The sequence below is a fragment of the Amia ocellicauda genome, chromosome 5 (genome assembly GCF_036373705.1).
Source record: "Amia ocellicauda isolate fAmiCal2 chromosome 5, fAmiCal2.hap1, whole genome shotgun sequence".
NCBI classification, from domain to species: domain Eukaryota; kingdom Metazoa; phylum Chordata; class Actinopteri; order Amiiformes; family Amiidae; genus Amia; species Amia ocellicauda.
In genome coordinates, this window is record NC_089854.1 from 7,048,775 (window position 1) to 7,066,371 (window position 17,597).

The 17,597-nt window shown below is 44.7% G+C and overlaps 1 protein-coding gene across 13 annotated transcripts; it reads left to right on the plus strand.

Annotated features, from left to right (window-relative positions):
- The first annotated feature begins 800 nt into the window (after positions 1–800).
- LOC136749318 (homeodomain-interacting protein kinase 1) lies at positions 801–16,844 on the plus strand. Of its 13 annotated transcripts, none has more exons than XM_066703477.1 (18): positions 801–899; positions 1,365–1,453; positions 3,187–3,902; positions 4,288–4,661; positions 4,858–4,981; positions 5,825–5,944; positions 6,046–6,156; positions 6,342–6,526; positions 6,806–6,956; positions 7,601–7,808; positions 7,972–8,090; positions 9,615–9,749; positions 12,531–12,694; positions 12,804–12,980; positions 13,250–13,429; positions 13,601–13,821; positions 13,950–14,089; positions 14,484–16,844. In XM_066703477.1, the coding sequence occupies exons 3-18, from the start codon at positions 3,195–3,197 to the stop codon at positions 14,994–14,996; spliced, it is 3,630 nt and encodes a 1,209-aa protein (XP_066559574.1). In that variant the 5' UTR covers positions 801–899; positions 1,365–1,453; positions 3,187–3,194; the 3' UTR covers positions 14,997–16,844. The 13 variants fall into 13 exon arrangements, with proteins under 13 accessions (XP_066559574.1, XP_066559576.1, XP_066559579.1 ...); XM_066703479.1 differs by having other exon boundaries at positions 12,534–12,694; XM_066703482.1 differs by having other exon boundaries at positions 7,682–7,808.
- The last annotated feature ends 753 nt before the right edge of the window (positions 16,845–17,597 follow it).

Genomic DNA, 17,597 nt, shown 5'->3' on the forward strand with positions numbered 1-17,597 from the left:
TTGCCATTTGCTAATTTTTTCCTCTGTCGTTTTTATTCCATTGCTCTCTCAATGGTTGGTCTTTTCTCTCTTTTTAGTGGGAGGGAGGGAACTGTTGTGTATCTGAGCTAAAATCACCAAAAGTGCACAACCCAAGCCAGTAATGTAAACTTTTTCCTCTATATGGTGCAGATAATTTATACATAATGGACAGAGTGCATATTTTAGTAGACTGCACATATTTTGTTATACAGGAGTGATTTTGACATAAGAAAGTGATAAGCTAATCCAATGCAGTTTTTGTATTGAAACAATCTGATTTAAAAACGTATTTGGAGAACCTTCAAAACTTGTTGGTAATTTAGTTTAAGTCCCTATTTTACATACTTTCATTAAGGACATTTTGGTAGATTTATGCTTATTTGCAAATGTATCCTTGCTCATGGTAACTCTTACAGTACCAGAGACACTGAAATCAGATTTGAGAAGCCTTTGTTTTTTTTTTCCCCACAAGACAATGTAATGTCGAAGATCTATATAAATACCAGCGTGGTTTGGGGTGATCATAACATATTTTAAGTATGCTTATTACACGTTTTACAAGTTGTGAAGCTGTTTTAATTGTTAGCTTTCACATTCTTCCTCAAGACAATGTGATGGGGGAAAAAGGCGCACAGACCTGCCATGTGATTTTCGAGCATGCAATGTGTGCTGACTCACTTTTTCGTGTGAAAGTTGCACATTTCTATTGCAGCGTGATTTCCTTGGAACAGACAGTTATGAAACCATTGCAAAGTGTGTGTGTGTTTAGGGGTGCGTTTATTTGCCCGTACTTACGGTAGGCTGGAAATAGCAGGTATTACAGCAGCCCGACTCGGAAGTCCACTGCTCTTCCTGTGCGATACTGAAGCGGCTCAGGGGTCGGTGTGTGTTTGTGTTACATTTTTACTCTTTAAACCGACTCTTCGCTGTGTTGTGATGTCTTGTCCGTGTTTTATGTTGACGTGTAAAAGTTGTAGCGAAGTACTTCGTGTTTGTGGTAGACGGTGACCTGGCTGACAAACGAAAATGGCTTCATTGTCAATAAAACTGGGCCAACAATGACGGCCTAACCGGGCAGTCCGAAGTCCCTGACAGGTCGATCCCTGAGCTCCGAGACCCGATCCGATCCGATCCGACGCCGGGCGGGGAACTCGGCTCTCGGCGGCGACCGTGTTTGTTATTGAATGTGAAATTGGCCGAGACATCCGGGTCCCGGAGGCTGTTTGTGTCTGTGCTCAGCCCTGTGGATGGGCTTGTGTTTGGGGATGGAAACGACTGCGTGTCTGGGACTGTGGAGGGGAAACTAACCGTGTTGTTGTTGTTGTTGTTGTTGTTGTGTTTAGGAGACGATGCTCTTCTGGCGGGGGGATCTGGACAGACCATCTTCTGTCTCTACCAACATGTCCACCCGGAGGTGATATGCTCTGATCAGGTGAGGACCGTGTTATTTTTATAAGTACACTGTAATATATTGTATATTGTATGGATTGCAGGAGACTTCACTGGTATTTGATTTGCATACGGCATGTCGCTGCTTTTTCGCGTTTGCGTATTGCGTAATGACGTAAAGGGGCGTGACGTTACGTGTGTTAATGCATCTTAGCCCAAATGATGTATCCCCTTAAATTGTTTATACTGTTTTTTTAGTGGGTCATCTATTATTTGTGGTTTGTTTATTGTAGTTCTAAATAAAAACATTTAATATTTTGTAGGGGGGGGGGGTTAAATGGCATATCATTCAGGCCACAGTGGTGAATGTTATTTTTTTTTTAAATCTGTCTTGAATAGCCATGTCACAATGAGAACAGGAGAAATAACAATGGGGGGGTAGAGGGAGGTTCTCAGGTTACACTTACAAACCCCACTGATGGCTCCAGTTACAATACACTTAAAGAGTGCAGACTTAATCCCATACAATTTAGCAAACAATGGTGAGAGAGGTTCCCAACAATCAGTGTGCATGAATATTTAAAGCCTTTCTTTCTTATTTTTTGTTTTTAACCAACTCTGTAGTGGATTGCAGGAAATGCTGCAAGAATTGAACTGATATGATGACTACATGAATTTTAGGGAAATAAATAACAGGGCTGTCGGTCTCCAGGTTCGTCACGTGACAATCGCATCGATTTTCTTTCTCTTGTCAATATAAGTTGATTGTTTGAATACTAAACCACACTTCTGATGTCCCTCATAGCCTATCTAAATGAAAACATTTGATTTGCATAATGCCCATTACTTTAAAAAAGGTTGTTGGATATAACAGTTCAAAACCAACATAAAAAGCCCCTCAATTGCCACTGCCGTGTCAGCAGACATTAGATCAGATTACATTTAAACTTTGTATTTTTAAAATATACACCGAATATTTAATTAAAAATGTCCTCTGAAAAACAGCCCTAACCCTTACCTGCAAGCATGCATGTGGACACACCTTGTTATTGTGTCTTTATCCACCATCTTTACAGCAAAGTGTCGTGCAATATAAATGGAAACATAAAATACAATGTCTCAAAACAGGTAGTTTTTTTTATTATAGTTAACCAATCTGTTAAGGTTACTGTGTTTTGGACTCTTTAGTATTTTCTGTACTTTCAGTATAGTTTATTTTTTATTATTATTTTTTAAATGTTACTGAACCGGGTTATATCAATCAAGGCTTTTACACTGATTCGCAGTTTCCAACCCTTTTTCTGTATTTAATAAAATACAAATTTAAAGTTAGCATGCATACGTCACTGTGCGTGAGGTTTATTATGAGTAGTTTAACATTTTCCACTCAAACCAAATCAAAATGAAATACCTATTTATAAGCCTTGTACTTGTAAAAACAAACTACAAGGGGGTGTTCTGTTTGTATGGATTACCTTACAAAAAAAACAGGTTATTCAATTATTTTAATTACCCTAGTCATGCAAATTACCACCAACAAAGCTTCCAACCATCCTTCTATAATGTGTTCCAAACCTTCGAATAGGAATATTGACCCTTCGGGGCAGCCATAGTTACCAGGAGACAAAACACATTATTATTATTTTATTATTATAGGTTATTTTCTTTTCACACAGCAGAAGTACATTTGTCTGAAAAGCTCTGAATTTATTTTATTTAAACTTGGCTGGGTTCTATTCCAACTGCCCCTGCATACTGAGAGATTGTGTTGTTCAGTTGTAGGCATGACCTCCCAGCTTCAGGTCTTCTCGCCTCCCACTGTGTCGTCGAGTGCCTTTTGCCGAGTGAAAAAACTGAAGGTGGAGAGCTGCGCGTGGGAAGTGACGGGCCAATCGGCAGACGGCAAGTTCTACCCTCTGAGTGCCTCTCAGGGCGACCCCTCTGCCGCAGCCATCAGTGGAGGCCAGTCCTCCAACTTCAACGCCCCAGTCACGGCCTACACTTCCGCCAACCTGCTCTTCCCTCCAGCCGGAGGCTCGCGCGGCCACATCGTGGTTCGGGCGGCGGATAGCACTGGCAGCGCCCCGGGGCCTTCCACCCGGCGAGCCAGTGACCTCTCCCTGCGCGACCCCTACCAGAAGTATGGCCTGAAGCGGAAGAGCGAGGAGGTTGAGAGCAGTGGCAGCGTTCAGATCCTAGAGGAGCTTTCGGCTCCCCTGCTGCCTAACCGCAATGGGGCCGGCACCACCACCCAGTCCATCACCCACTCCACCTCCACCACCAAGAGCAGCAGCTCCAACAGTGAAGGGGACTACCAGCTGGTGCAACATGAGATCGTGTGCTCCAACTCCAACAGCTACGAGGTGCTTGAGTTCCTGGGCCGCGGCACCTTCGGCCAGGTAGCCAAATGCTGGAAGCGTGGCACCAATGAAATAGTGGCCATTAAGATTCTCAAAAACCATCCGTCCTACGCACGCCAGGGGCAGATTGAGGTGAGTGTGTGGTTAAAGCAGGTTAACGTTGGCCAAATGTGGTTATCGGGTAGATCCTGTTTGTTTTTTTTGTGTTCTCTTTGACAGTCATGTGTAGTCTTTTGGTTTGTTTCCAAATTACATAATATCCACAACCCCTTACCCCCCAAGAAGGGGGTTAACCCTAAACCTAATACATTTGCATAATTTAAGTTGTCATCATTTTTAGTTTTTTTTTTCTCCCCAGTCAAATGGCTGCCAGAAATAAACGACTATGGCACAGCGTATAACAAAGAAAATGTTTAAACCATTGCTAAGAGCCATTTACCTAAGATTAAAACAGAAAAAATAACAAGAACTAGCACTCTTTTTGTAGCTATAGATGTGATTTCAATCTCCTCTCCAGGTGAGCATTCTGAACCGGCTGAGCACGGAAAATGCGGACGAGTACAACTTCGTGCGCTCGTACGAGTGCTTCCACCACAAGAATCACACTTGCCTGGTGTTCGAGATGCTGGAGCAGAACCTGTACGATTTCCTCAAACACAGCAAGTTCAGCCCGCTGCTGCTCAAGTGCATCCGACCCATCCTGCAGCAGGTGGCCACTGCGCTGATGAAGCTGAAGAGCCTCGGCCTGATCCACGCCGACCTGAAGCCCGAGAACATCATGCTCGTGGACCCCCTGCGGCAGCCCTACCGCGTCAAAGTCATCGACTTTGGCTCGGCCAGTCATGTGTCCAAGGCCGTTTGCTCCACCTATCTTCAGTCCCGCTACTACAGGTGAGATTTGTTAATGATGTCATCTACTGATGGTACCCAGACACAGCCTGAATCTCCTAAACTGCAACACCTCCCACTTAGGATGTTCAGTTGATAACACAGACGGGAATGTCATACTTGCTTAAGGGAGACCGTCTGGGTTTCGATCAGACGGGCCAGTGTGTCTTTACATCACTCTTTGTTTGGTTTATTTCAGGGCCCCGGAGATTATCCTGGGACTGCCATTTTGTGAAGCGATTGACATGTGGTCCCTGGGCTGCGTCATTGCCGAGCTTTTTCTGGGGTGGCCACTGTACCCCGGGGCTTCGGAGTACGACCAGGTCAGTATGTTTTTCATCCCATTGTGTCAATAACTTTGTCCTGCAAGAATCATGCATGGATTATTAATGGTATGGAGGCCAAACGAGAATCCTCTAAAGACAGTCCAGCATTGTTTACTGGTATCTTTCAACTATTGACAACATCAAGATTAAGAAAAACTGAGCCTCAGATACTGTTACTTAACTGCTTCGGTCGCTCTTCGTGGTCGTTCAGCAATAATAAACTGGTAAAAACTGAGCTGGGGGAACTAAAGATGAAAAGAAAGAAGCTCAAAGATGGTGGTACCTTTTAATCTGTTTTTGTGATTTGGCTTGTGCCGATACTGAGATCAGCTGCGGTGCTGTGAATTATATAATTTTCTTTTACCACCAGGAGAATAAAATGGTCTAGAAAAAGAATTAGATTTTGTCCCAACTGGTTTTCAACCCCCCCTTTTCCACAGTCATGCATGGATACAAAGATGGGGCTTGGCAGGCTTTTCAAAGCACAAACCACTCCCCCTGTCCGGGCCCTGTACCCCGAGTGGGTTCCAAATGTTGTTTACCAACATTCCTGTTGCATTCCTAGATGGAGCGAGATTGCTCAGAGCGCTGCTGCTGCTGCTGCTATGTTTGTTTATTCCTGTCAGTTGTTTCCTGGAGCTTTCATCTCCTGTAGATCAGAATCCTTCTCTTCTTCCGTCTTCAGTTGTCATCTTACTTTTCTTTTCACACAGTAGTCCTTTTGTCGTCTCACATTTTTTCCCCAATTCAATATTTTACAAATCTATAACACAGCTTTATTATTATGATGATGCACCTTATTTGTATTTCAGTGATATGGATTGTACCTCTTTATTTCAGATCCGATACATCTCGCAGACGCAGGGGCTGCCGGCTGAGTATTTGCTGAGCGCGGGAACCAAGACCGTCCGTTTCTTTAACCGAGGCTCAGATTCCAGCTATCCTCTATGGAGGCTGAAGGTAAGTGGCTTACTTAAGAGACCAAACAAGAGGTGCAGGATTGTCTCTGAAAGTTTTAATTAGCACTCTTCTAAAATGTATTTTACTTTCTGTTTATTCAGACGCCAACAGAGCATGAAGCAGAGATGGGTATAAAGTCCAAGGAAGCCAGGAAGTACATTTTCAACTGTCTGGATGATATGATGCAGGTAAAGATTTCCCCTTATCACCATGTAAGTGTTGTTTTTTTATTTATTTATTTCATTGATTGACCCCTTTAGCCAAGGTGATTGACAAGGGCCGCAATAAGAACATTCAAGGCATTATGAATACAACAGAAAGGAAATTATTGTATAGTTGTCCAAAAAGCTGCACATGTCTGTTGATGTTTTTCTGGGGTTTTTTTTTTATTGCAAAGGTGAACATGTCGACGGATTTGGAAGGCACTGATATGTTGGCAGAGAAGGCGGACCGCAGGGAGTTCATCGACTTGCTGAAGAAAATGCTGACCCTGGATGCAGACAAAAGGATCACACCGTTGAAGACACTGGGTCACCCTTTCGTGACCATGGCTCATCTGCTGGACTTCCCCCACAGCTCCCAGTAAGAGAGAAGCCTCCTTCGCCAGAGACTTTGTGCAGACCTGTAATCATGTGCTTCACATTATTGCCCTAAAGCTGTTCCTTCATTAGTGTTGTGGCTTGGGTTTTTAGATCACTTTTTAGAAAAATGTACTGTCTTCAATCTCAGGATTGGAAAAGCTCCCCCTCACAGATTAGTTGTGTTTGCTAGTGTAAATATCACTCCCAGTGGCCTCTCCAACACTAACCAAGCCTGGTTTTGGATATTTACCCCGTACTTTGCCCTTTTTCTTTCCTTCAGCGTAAAATCCTGCTTTCAGAACATGGAGATCTGTAAGCGCAGGACCAATCCCTTCGATAATGGGAAGAATCTGTTTTCCAGCAACACGGCGCCAAACGCTGCCGCAAACCTCACCGTTACATTCAGCAGCCAGCTAAACCAACACAATCAGGTAACGCACAACTCCCTGCTTTTTTGTTTATGCTCTAGGCATTTCGAAGAACTCCTTGCTTCCTGCATTTTAATAGTATTCCTTAGAATGTCTGTTATTATAAGTATTAAACTCTAATGCTCAAGAGTGGAATAAAACTAGTTCCTTTGACGAGGTGACCAGTGCTAGTGCCTGGGTTATTGCATGCATCTACCAAGGTTTTATCCGGGAGCTTCCCTAACTTATGCTCCTAAAGTTTACAATGTATACCAGTGGTTAGTCAGCTCAGGAAAGGACTACTAAAATATCAGACAAAGTAAATGCAAAATCATTTCCTAAACTATTTATAAGCTCATGAGAGGTTACAGACGTTTTCTGGTTCCTCCTCACATTGTGGTCCAAGAATGTTACCAATTGGTTAATTTGAAGGACTCCTCTTGGCACTTGTCCCACTGTATCCCACAGACCCTTGGAGCCAAGTGCTTCCTGTTCTCGTTTCTGCTCCTCCCTGCTCTTAATCCCAGTTTGACTTCTGTTTTATGGCCTCTGATCTTATTTTTCCATGTCTGACATAATGCTAACAGGTTTGCCTTTTAACGATTGCTCGGTCACAGTGTGCCGCTGTTTTTTTTTTTTTGTTTTTTTTTGCTTATGTATCTTTTCAGGTTGCCTCTGCAGGCGCTCCTTCTCTCTCTCTCAGCGGTACCAATGTGCCACTGCTCAGTTATCAACCTGCTCTGTATCAGCAGGCCACGGTCAACATCCCCGGCATCACTCAGCAGAGGGTACCGCTGCAGGCTAGACCCAACCAGCTGTGCGCCCAGACAGAGCCCTTCCAGCAAACCCTCATTGTGTGTCCCCCGACCATCCAAGGTAAGCATGCTTTATTCCAGCTCCTCTTGCAAGGGTCTACTGTCGCGGTGTCAATTGTGTCGGTTTTTCGGCAGTAGATCTGGTAATGAGCGTGTCTGAACTGCGTGGCTTTTAAATTAGAGCTGAAACGGTTATTAAAAGCTTCACAATCTTTCTTCTCCAGGGCTTCAGACCTCTTCGAAACATTCTGGCTTCCCAGTTAGGATGGACAATGCAGTTCCCCTTGTGCCACAGAACCAGTCGGGCCAGCCCCTGCAGCTACAGCCGGGAATGCTCACCCAGGTAGGAGGTTTAAATGTATTCAGGACCCTTAAGACATTATGAAGGGTATCCAAGGTGAGTAGGTATAGGTGGTCAAGACAGACTCAAAGGGCGTGTTGTGAGGGTCGCAAAAATAATTGTGCTCTTTCCCCACTCGTTTCTGTTTCTTGTTATCTGTGTACTGAAAAAATTACAGCTTTGTTGCACATTGCGGAAATGGTGCCCAGGACTCTTAAGGAAAGGACTAGGGGCGCCTCGGTCTCCCCATAAAGATGGAGCTGCATGGCTGTACCTCCCCGAGAAAGCTAGCATCACGCAAAGAAACATTGCATGTGCGATCAGTTGATCCAAATAGACTTCTAGGGACGTATAGCATCAGTTGTTGGGTATCTATGGGTACTAGGTCATTTAAGATCAAAGTCAATGCTGGACTGCACAGGGAGCCAGTGTAGTGAAGCCAGCGTGGGTGTGATTTGTTCCCATTTCTGGGCTCCAGTTGGGAATCTTCTAGTCGCGTTCGGCACAGGACCGGACGCCCCAGAGGAAGGAGCATGTAGTGTCGTTAATGACTGGGTTGGCTGTCTCGGTTTCCTGTGGATGTTCTGATGGTCAGCGGGTCTGATGGTGAGCTTTGTCTCGTGTACTAAACTCTCCCAAGAGCAGCCAAGGATCACTCTGGTCTCTGTCACTTTAAAATAGTGCTCTGGTCTGTTTTTCTCGAGACTCCTGCCAGGCAAAATAATGGACCTGTGCTTCTGGATCTTTCCATCTATGTTCTGGCTTCTGACACATACAATGAAGCATTCATGCTCCGTCATTAAAGTTTTTTTTTTTTTTTTAATGTTCTTTTTTATGACATTAAACTCTCTCCAAACCCAAATGATTTATAAACTGCTGCGACACTGTCTAGGGTGGCGTTGTCCTGATGTGTTTCGTGAGCAGTTTCAGAACATATAGGATGACCTATTAGACTTTTACTGCTGCTGCATTCATCTCCTGATTCAGCTCAGCCTCCATCTCATCAACCAGGGAATAAAATCAGGAATAGAATCATTAATTAGTAGAGACCGGTGGGCCAGTCTCCTTTTCTTTACTACAGGGAGTTCAAAACCTGATTTATTGGCATCTCAAATTTGGAAACTCTTTAAAATGAGGTCAGCGTCTTCCTGTGCCGCAACCCGACCCGACCCGTGTTTCCCCTTGAACGGTGTTTATTTGCCAGGGTAAAGTACCCGATTTAGGCTGGTGAGGACAGCTCGATTCACAGTGCTGTCATTGCGACCCTTGTGATTCTCCTCCTACCTCCACAGTTTTAATATAATTAATGCCGATCACAGTGATGCTGTCGGAGAAGGTAATTTGTACAGATTAAAATAATTAAATGAGAAAAGGATGCTCAGAACAGGTTGGGTCCACAAGCATCTCTCCTTTCCTCCCTCTCCCCCTTCTCCCGATGGTTGATGAGGGAGCACCGTCGTCGTGATTGCCCGTGGCACTTGGCTGTGTGTCTAACCTCCCCCCCCACCCCCCCACCCTCCTCTCTAGGGATCCTGCACTCCACTGATGGTGGCCACCTTGCATCCACACGTTGCCACAGTCGCGCCACAGTACTCGGTCCCCTTGGCGCTGGGCTGCGCGGCAGGAAGGCCAACCCTTCTCGAGCAGACCGCCACTGTGCTGGTAAAACCCCCCTCTCTGCTCCGACGCTGTTCCTCACACTAACCGCTCCTCTGTGTCGTCGACTTAACTCCTCGTTTATCTCGACCCTAGGGCTGCGGCGGCATGGGAGCATGTGCTGACTTTGGTTATGCCTCGTTTTGTTTGTCGTTTGCGGCGTCGGCCCCCTGCTTCGCTTTGCTTGCAGCTTTCGTGGCCGTGACTCACGCTCGCTGCCGTGCCTCCAAACCTCCTCCTGAGACGTGCGGGGATGTAAACGTTAGGAACGCAGCCGAGGGGAGGCCAGCCAAACCTGCCCGGAGCGCCGGTGTGTCCCATAGTTCTGTTTTGAACCTCCGCCGCCAAGAACTAAACAGCTGGATGTTGGAGAAAAGCGATTGCTATATAATTATATTAAGAAATGTGTCAGTCGTGTTTTTTTTGCTTGCAGGGCTGCTAGATTTCTTGTCATCTTTTTTTCTTTTTCCTCTTAGTTACTTCTATTACTTCCCCCCCACAAAGCACGTTCCCGGGTGTTTAAACGTCTTTACCTGCAGATGCATTAACAGCTGCCCTGTTGTCTGTCTCTAGGTCTTGTAGGACACTTTTGGAGCGTCGTCGGCATGACTGCTTCGCATGTACCTGCTTACAAAGACAGCACTGCATCGTCCACTCTGTCCCTGTGTTGCCTGAGTATTGTGTGTCCAGTGGAGACTGTTGAAAATACGTTTGTGTTTTTTCTATCTCTGCATTAATGTAAAATTCCTCCTCTGCAGGTCATGGCTCTGGACAGTCATATTCTACATATATATAATCGTCTGTGTGTGTGTGTGTATATACATGTTTATATAATATAGAGAGTATATATGAAATATGTCCCTCCACCACAAAACCTGGCATAAGTCTCACTCCCTTTGTCTTAAGGTCAAACTTTCCAATGTTGAGACCGCTGTATTAAGCCATATTTGATTCTCAGTTAAATCACTGGGCTCTGCTGACAAGTCATGCATTTATTAATGATTGCTTTACATTTAAAAGGATGCTCTTTGAACTGCAATCAGGAGATACCGAGCCGAGGACAAGTAGTTGTGCTGTTTCCTAATTCTCATTCATTGATTTGTCTTGAAAAAATTCAACAACCCTTTTCACTCAAAGAAAAGCACAACCACCCACTGACTGAGTCGATTATCACCTGATTACAGTTTAAACAGCAATTTATATGAATGTAAGTAGTATTAAATGATTCATTTGTCATCTGATCTCTGTGAGTTCATTGAGAAACAGACAGGGATTGACATCCCTTGTTTACAGGCCGGTAGATATTAAAGGCAGACGGCTCTTATCAGTGAAGGTTTTAACCTTGTATTGTAAGATGAAGTGGCACGACTTTCAACTGGTTTTGTGTGGCAGGGTCATGTCATGTCATTTTTACAGCATTTTAACCTCCAGTGTTTCTTGAATTGACATTGAAGAGAGAGGTTTCTGAAGTGGGAATCTCACTAATTTATTGTCCTGCAGATCACTCTCCGAGCTTGTTCAGTAATTGTGGACTCTTTTGGTTTAATACCGTCTGTAAAAATAATGAGTTGGCATTGTAAGCCTTAACCGTATAGAGTCTCCGTGAGCCCCGGAAAGAACAGGAAGTAGAACGGAACTGGACTTTAGTGAAGATGAGCCTGTTTGTAGTCGCATTGTATGGCACTTCCCTAAGCAATTAGACTCCATCACTCAGTCAGATCTTCAAACACATTCTGGACTTTAAACTTCCTGTCCACCGTTGTGTGACTGTTAGGTTGGGCATCAAACCCCTGCTGACACACTGACGGCGTATAGGGACCAGAGTTAAACTTTCATATATAGGAAATGGCCGGCTTTGTGAACTACTGCTGTAACAAGTGACTTCATTGTAATGCGGTGATAGCATTTTCCCTGAAAAGCATACTAGTAAGCCTTGTAATTAGCAAAGCTACATAAACATGTGTTTACAGTTGTCATGGAGAATGGTAAATGACCTGATAATATGTTGACTAGAATATTCATTGCACTTTAGTCTCAAGAAAGGGCTTTCAAATGGTTTTGAGGATGAGTTATTTTTTAAGGCTCTTGACTTACAAACTCTGTAAGCTCTGGACTAAAGGATAACTTATTATTCTCCTTTTTGGCATTGTAGCTATGATCCTTATTGACATCCTATCTTCACAGTATTTTTTTTATTTTTTTTTACTGTGCAAACAAAGTGCTACTGTGAGTCACATGTAGAGCACCCCAATTATACATGGTACAGATCCAAATACTCAAGAGTGATGGGGCAAATAGCAGGGTGTGTATCTCTGTCATTGGGGAAAAAAATGTAAATATTTGCATTCAGGCTCTGACTAATTATATGAAGAAAAATGGCTTTAAAAAGCCTTTGGTTGCCAAAATGTGAGGCCCTACAGACTTCCTCAAATACTCACCTGAGATGTTAAGAGTTCTCTTCTACCCAGGCTCATGTTTCGACTGTAACCTAGATACTCAAAGTGTCTTTCATTTCGAACTCTTTGAAACTCCAACACTTTAAACCATTTCTCACCTCTAACCCAAGTTCAAGTACATTTTAGATTAGTTAATTTTGGGGAGGATCTGCAATGTGGTATGGCACTCTGTTTTGTTTTAGAGCAATCCACTTCAGAAGAGTTTAAACTGCTCTTGAAAAAGCATATAGGCATTTTATCAGACCACTGAATGTGAAGGAGCTCATGACCAATGTATAAATATTCAGGAGATCTACATATATATGCATGTGTGTGTTGATGTTGTTTTCAGCAGGCCTGGCCAGCCGGCACTCAGCAGATCCTCATTCCCTCCACCTGGCAGCAGATGCCTGGCATTGCCCTGCACAACGCTGTACAGCCCGTCATCGCCGAGTCACCCATGGGCGCCCTCCTCTCGGACAACATGGGTGCCGGACAGCAGCTCCCCAGCTGGAGGTGAGCATTCGGCGTCTCCCAAAGGGCCTCATTACTGATCTTCGTAGTGTATTAGTGTCCAATAGTGTAGGTTAGTTGTGTTCAATGGTGTTTCTTCTCTGGTCTGCAGGGGCTCCCATGGCGGGCAGTATAATGGTGTGATGCAGCAGGCCTCTCTCCTCGGAGGACACATGCCCTTGGCAGCGGGCGTCCAGCCATTGCACATGGGGGCAGCTCACGGCTCGAGATCGCAAGGGGGTGCCTCAGGGAAGAGGAACAAAGCCCGGGCCACAGACAACAGGAACAGGTACTGTGGGGACTACTTGGGGGGTTATAGCAAGATCAGCTAGTGGGGAAATAAAAGCTACTGGAATAAAACTCCTGCCACCAATACCTGACAAGGGGGATATTTTAATGAGAAAAGTGTGCCAGCCAAAGGATATGTTGCATGTTACTTTGAAACGGTTTCATTTATATTCATACAAATCAGTTGCTCCTGCCAATCAGATTCTAGCACTTGTCTCTCCTGTCCTGTTAACTTCTCCATTTCCTCTTGTCCTCTCCCATCTGCTGCAGGGCGCTCTCTCTGCTGGAGCCCCCTAAGGTGCACCACAGCCCCCTGCTGATCACAACGCCTTACAACAGCATGGCGTCTCAGCCAATCATCATCACCGACACACCCAGCCCCGCGGTCAGCGTCATCACCATCCACAGCGACACGGAGGACGAGGACGAGAGGAAGTACCACCCCACCAGGTCAGACCTGTGCAGCGTAGCCACAGCCGGGGGGGAGAGAGTTCACCGGATAGTTACAAATCTGCATGTAGCACTTTTGCATTTGTCTACATCTAAGGTCCTTACTAGCCTGTCCTGATGCATTCTGGGCCTGAATCTGAGCTCGGTCTCTCTCTCTCACCTCTCGTGCAGCTGTGGGTTGCAGCAGCGCAGCGAGGTCATCAGCTGTGTGACCGTCCACGACTCGCAGGACTCTGACTCCTCCAACGGCAGCCCCTCCACCCCTAAGCGACTGCCCAACTTTGTGGAAGCGCCGCCCCCTCTCACCAAGTCGCTGGCTATCATCGTGCCCTCCATAAAAACCCAGCAGGGGGGGCATGCGTCGTCTAACTCGAAGGCGTCCAGAGTTTCAGGTCAGGATAGAAAAAAACTACTCTAAAATATCTTCAATCCTCTAGCACACACTCTCTCGTTGGTAGTTGTGTCCCTGTAGGTGCAGGCTGAGAAAGTAATGAACACTTTTAATGTTTTGTTTTTCCAGGACAAGCTCCCAATCCCTGCAGTAAGGGCAAGAAGGCGGCACAGCAGCAGCAGCAGCAGGCTGGCACGTCTGGGTCGTCCAGGAACGATCACCATCAGAGGGGCACTCCAGGCCGAGTCCAGCCACTCAACCTCAGCCAGGTAAGGAGGCTTCTAGTGCCGGCAGAGCTGGGGGGTGGATGTATGTAGAGATGTATTGAGATGGTTGATCTTATTAGGCACTGATCCAGAGATCACTAGTTCAGACAGCATTTGGGAGTTCAACTAGGTGGGTTCAGTGGGTTCATATCTGCTTACTGGTCAGTGGTGCCCCCTATAGCTTGCTGGTGGCCTGGTTTCCTGCAGCAGTGTAACCAGATGTGCCATTATCATCAACATGCATGTTTGGGAAGCACACGTGCAGTCTGTCTCCTCCATCTCTCCGGTGCTGAGCCAGGAGACTGTTCGCCAGCTCCCAGATTGATACAGAATTAAATCGGAGCCCCCTGGCCAGCGTTCATCGAAACCGACTTGAGTTCCTGCCTTTCCTTTGCAGGTGCAGCCCCCAGTGTCCTCCTCCCAGGATTGGGGGGGCAGCAGCAGCCGCAGCAGCCGGAGCAGCAGTAGCAGCAGCAGCAGCAGCAGCAGCTTGTCTCGCAGGCAGCAGGCCTATGTGCCCGTTTCCTCCCATGCGCAGTACTACCTGCAGGAAGCACCCCCGCACAGCGCCGGGCTGTCCCACCTGAGCGCCTCCGCAACCCTGGGGAGGCAGCCCCACCTGTACAGCTACGCTCCCTCGGCCTCCTCCGCCATGGCCCAGCTGCTAGCCCCACAGCCCGGCTCTCACCAGGTGAACGCCAGCGCCACGTTCCCCCCCCACGCCTCGGGGCTGCTTCACAGGAAGGCGGGGGGCATGGCGCACAACCTCCTCGGGGCGCCCACTGTGCCCACCTCCCAATTCCAGCACCAGTTCTCTGCTCAGCCCTACATCGCCACCTCCCGGGCCGGCGCGGTGTACGGCGGCTATCCCATCAGCCCCAGGAAAATCAATGAGTTCCCCTACCTGTGACGGCCTGGAGGAGGAGGGTGACGGGAGACGGCTGTCCTTCGCTGCTTTCATGCCCCGACGGGGGTGTTGTGGGCGCTGCGTCCTGGCCCCCACTCGTGTCAGATACTGCAGGGACTACACAGGACTGGAAGTTGAAACTGGAAGCTCCTGTTCAAGTTCCACTTTTTGTTTTTATGTCGTTTTTAACCTTTTTTGTTTCTTCGAATTTTAAGCCTTAGAGTCGTTTAATTTGGTATTGAAACGCTTTGTATGTTTCATTGTATCACCGTTAACTGTATTACTGAGTAGAAGAAAAAAAAATATTTTAGTTAATAACTGACAAAAAAAAAAAAAACATTTTAAACTAGATTAATGACAAAAATATAGACATGACTGACTTGAAAATGTTGATTTGTATTCTTTTTCTCCCCATTTAGGTGTTTGAATGTGTCATAATTTTAGATTATGTGAAACGGCCAATCCAGAACTTAATTTGAATAGAAAATGGACCAACTGTTATTTTTTTGTTTCTAAGTTTGTTTCAGGCAACCAACTGTCATCAAAAAGTAGTTTTTTTTTTTTTTTATTAATCTGTTTTTAAAGTTAAATAATACCAAACCAATTACTCCATAAACCCTAATATAAGTCTCCTTATCTCCGGTAATGTATCAAATCCTGTGTAGACTCGTACAAAGCAAGCAATTTTGTATACATGTGTTTTATATAAAGTTTTTATCTTGTTTAATAAGTGGAAGCTTCCTTTTTAAGATGGCTGTAACACTATTTATACTTGGAGAAAATCTAAGTATTACTGTACTGTAAGAAATTGCTTTAAGATCTACCAAATGTATAACTTGTGGTGTTCTATTAGTTTTAATAAGGCTACAGTGTAATGACTGTGGTTTTTATATGTAGCGTATACTCAAATCACTGTTTTTGTCTGAATGCAGTTGCGGTGTAGTTTCTCCTTTTAGCCATTTTCATATTTGAAACTTTTAATTTGCCGGCAGCATGTCCAATATTTAGCTTTTTCAATTAAAACGTTTAGTCGTAAGAGAGGAATAACATTTTGAAATTCGTCCGTCCTTTTTAACTGTTAAGACCAAAGTTGGGTTGCCTGAAACAAACGCCAGAAAAATGTGTATTAAGTGGCTGTGAAATGTCCCTATATCCAATGTAAAGAGAATCACGTTTCCGGTTATTTGAGGTTAAATTTCCATGCCTTTCCACGTTATTATTTGTATTATGTTTTTCTTGTGACACTATAGTCTTGCCTCCTCTCAACCTGTGTATCCTCATTTTATTTGATCGACATTGTATGTTAATATACTTAGTTAGTTCAAAGTGAATATTAATTGTGTTGTCCCACAGTGACCTAACTGTGCACCTCTGTCATTAATTATCCTTGTCTTTCTAAGGCCTGGAAAGTATATCAATTTGTTGCCAGATATTGTGGTAGCCATAGAAAGGGCCAGGCTTGTTTGTGGAGAACCACAGTCTAGTAGATTTTAGAAGCGGCTCCCTGTCCTCGATCGAGGAATATCTACAAACGAATGGTAATGATGACCACTTAAGCACAAGAATTCATTCACAAGAAGTTCACAGGGACTTGAAAGAAACAAAGGCCGGAACACACTATGGCTCTCCTGGACTAGGATGGGTTATTGAACCTAAAAGGATGGGGCAGGGAACTGTGTAACTCCAAATTTCATTTAGAAAAAAGAAAAAAAATACTGACAAATGGCAATTGTAAATTGTAGTATTGTGATGTCTCAGTGCAGTGTATGCTTTTCCACACAGCAGCTCCAGAAACTGCCACAACCACTGAGATCCAAGCTGAAGAATAAACTGTTGCTGCCCTTACAAGAACCTCTCATTTATTTTGTTACCATTTCAGATTTAATGTCATTGTAGGAGAAGGTATGTGTGGTGGTGTCTCCGTAAAGGAATTGGGACCCACTTTGGTTGATTACACTTACAAGAAAATGGGAGAGTGAGGTCAATTTTTTATTTTTTATTATCAGTTATCACACTTTCCACTCACAGGCCTGTGCTGCTTTTCCTGTATCTGAAGTTCCCAAATGTGATTCCACCCATTTTATCACTGATTTAAGCCCAGGTGGATAGAAGTGCTGCATTCAAATATCATTCAAAATAAGCTGAATCCTATTAATATACAATAATTCCATCAAAACCACCATTTCTGTTTCATACTGATGTCAAAGGGACCTGACATGCCTAATCAAAAACCTGGTATGTTTTTCACATGGGGCTCAGAATTCAGTTCTTGTCCACATTTCAGTTCAGCAAAGGAAGGTTTGGAAAGAAGTCCCTGGCGTTTATATTTTTCATTGGGATGTCAGATTGTGGCTGAAAATAGTGTGTGGAAGAGTCTGGTCGAAAAGTATTGGGTTATAAAATCGGCTCTGGGGATTAGCTGACCCAGTGACACTGTTTCATTGGGCTGTAGGGGGATACCCTCTAAGATAGTCTATATTAAATTAATGAATCTATATATAGAGATTTAATTTTCTTAATTCAAAACTGTGACTCTTAATACAGTACAGCAGAGGTCTCCAAGCATCGTGATACAGATGCACATATGCAAAGAGGCACACAAAA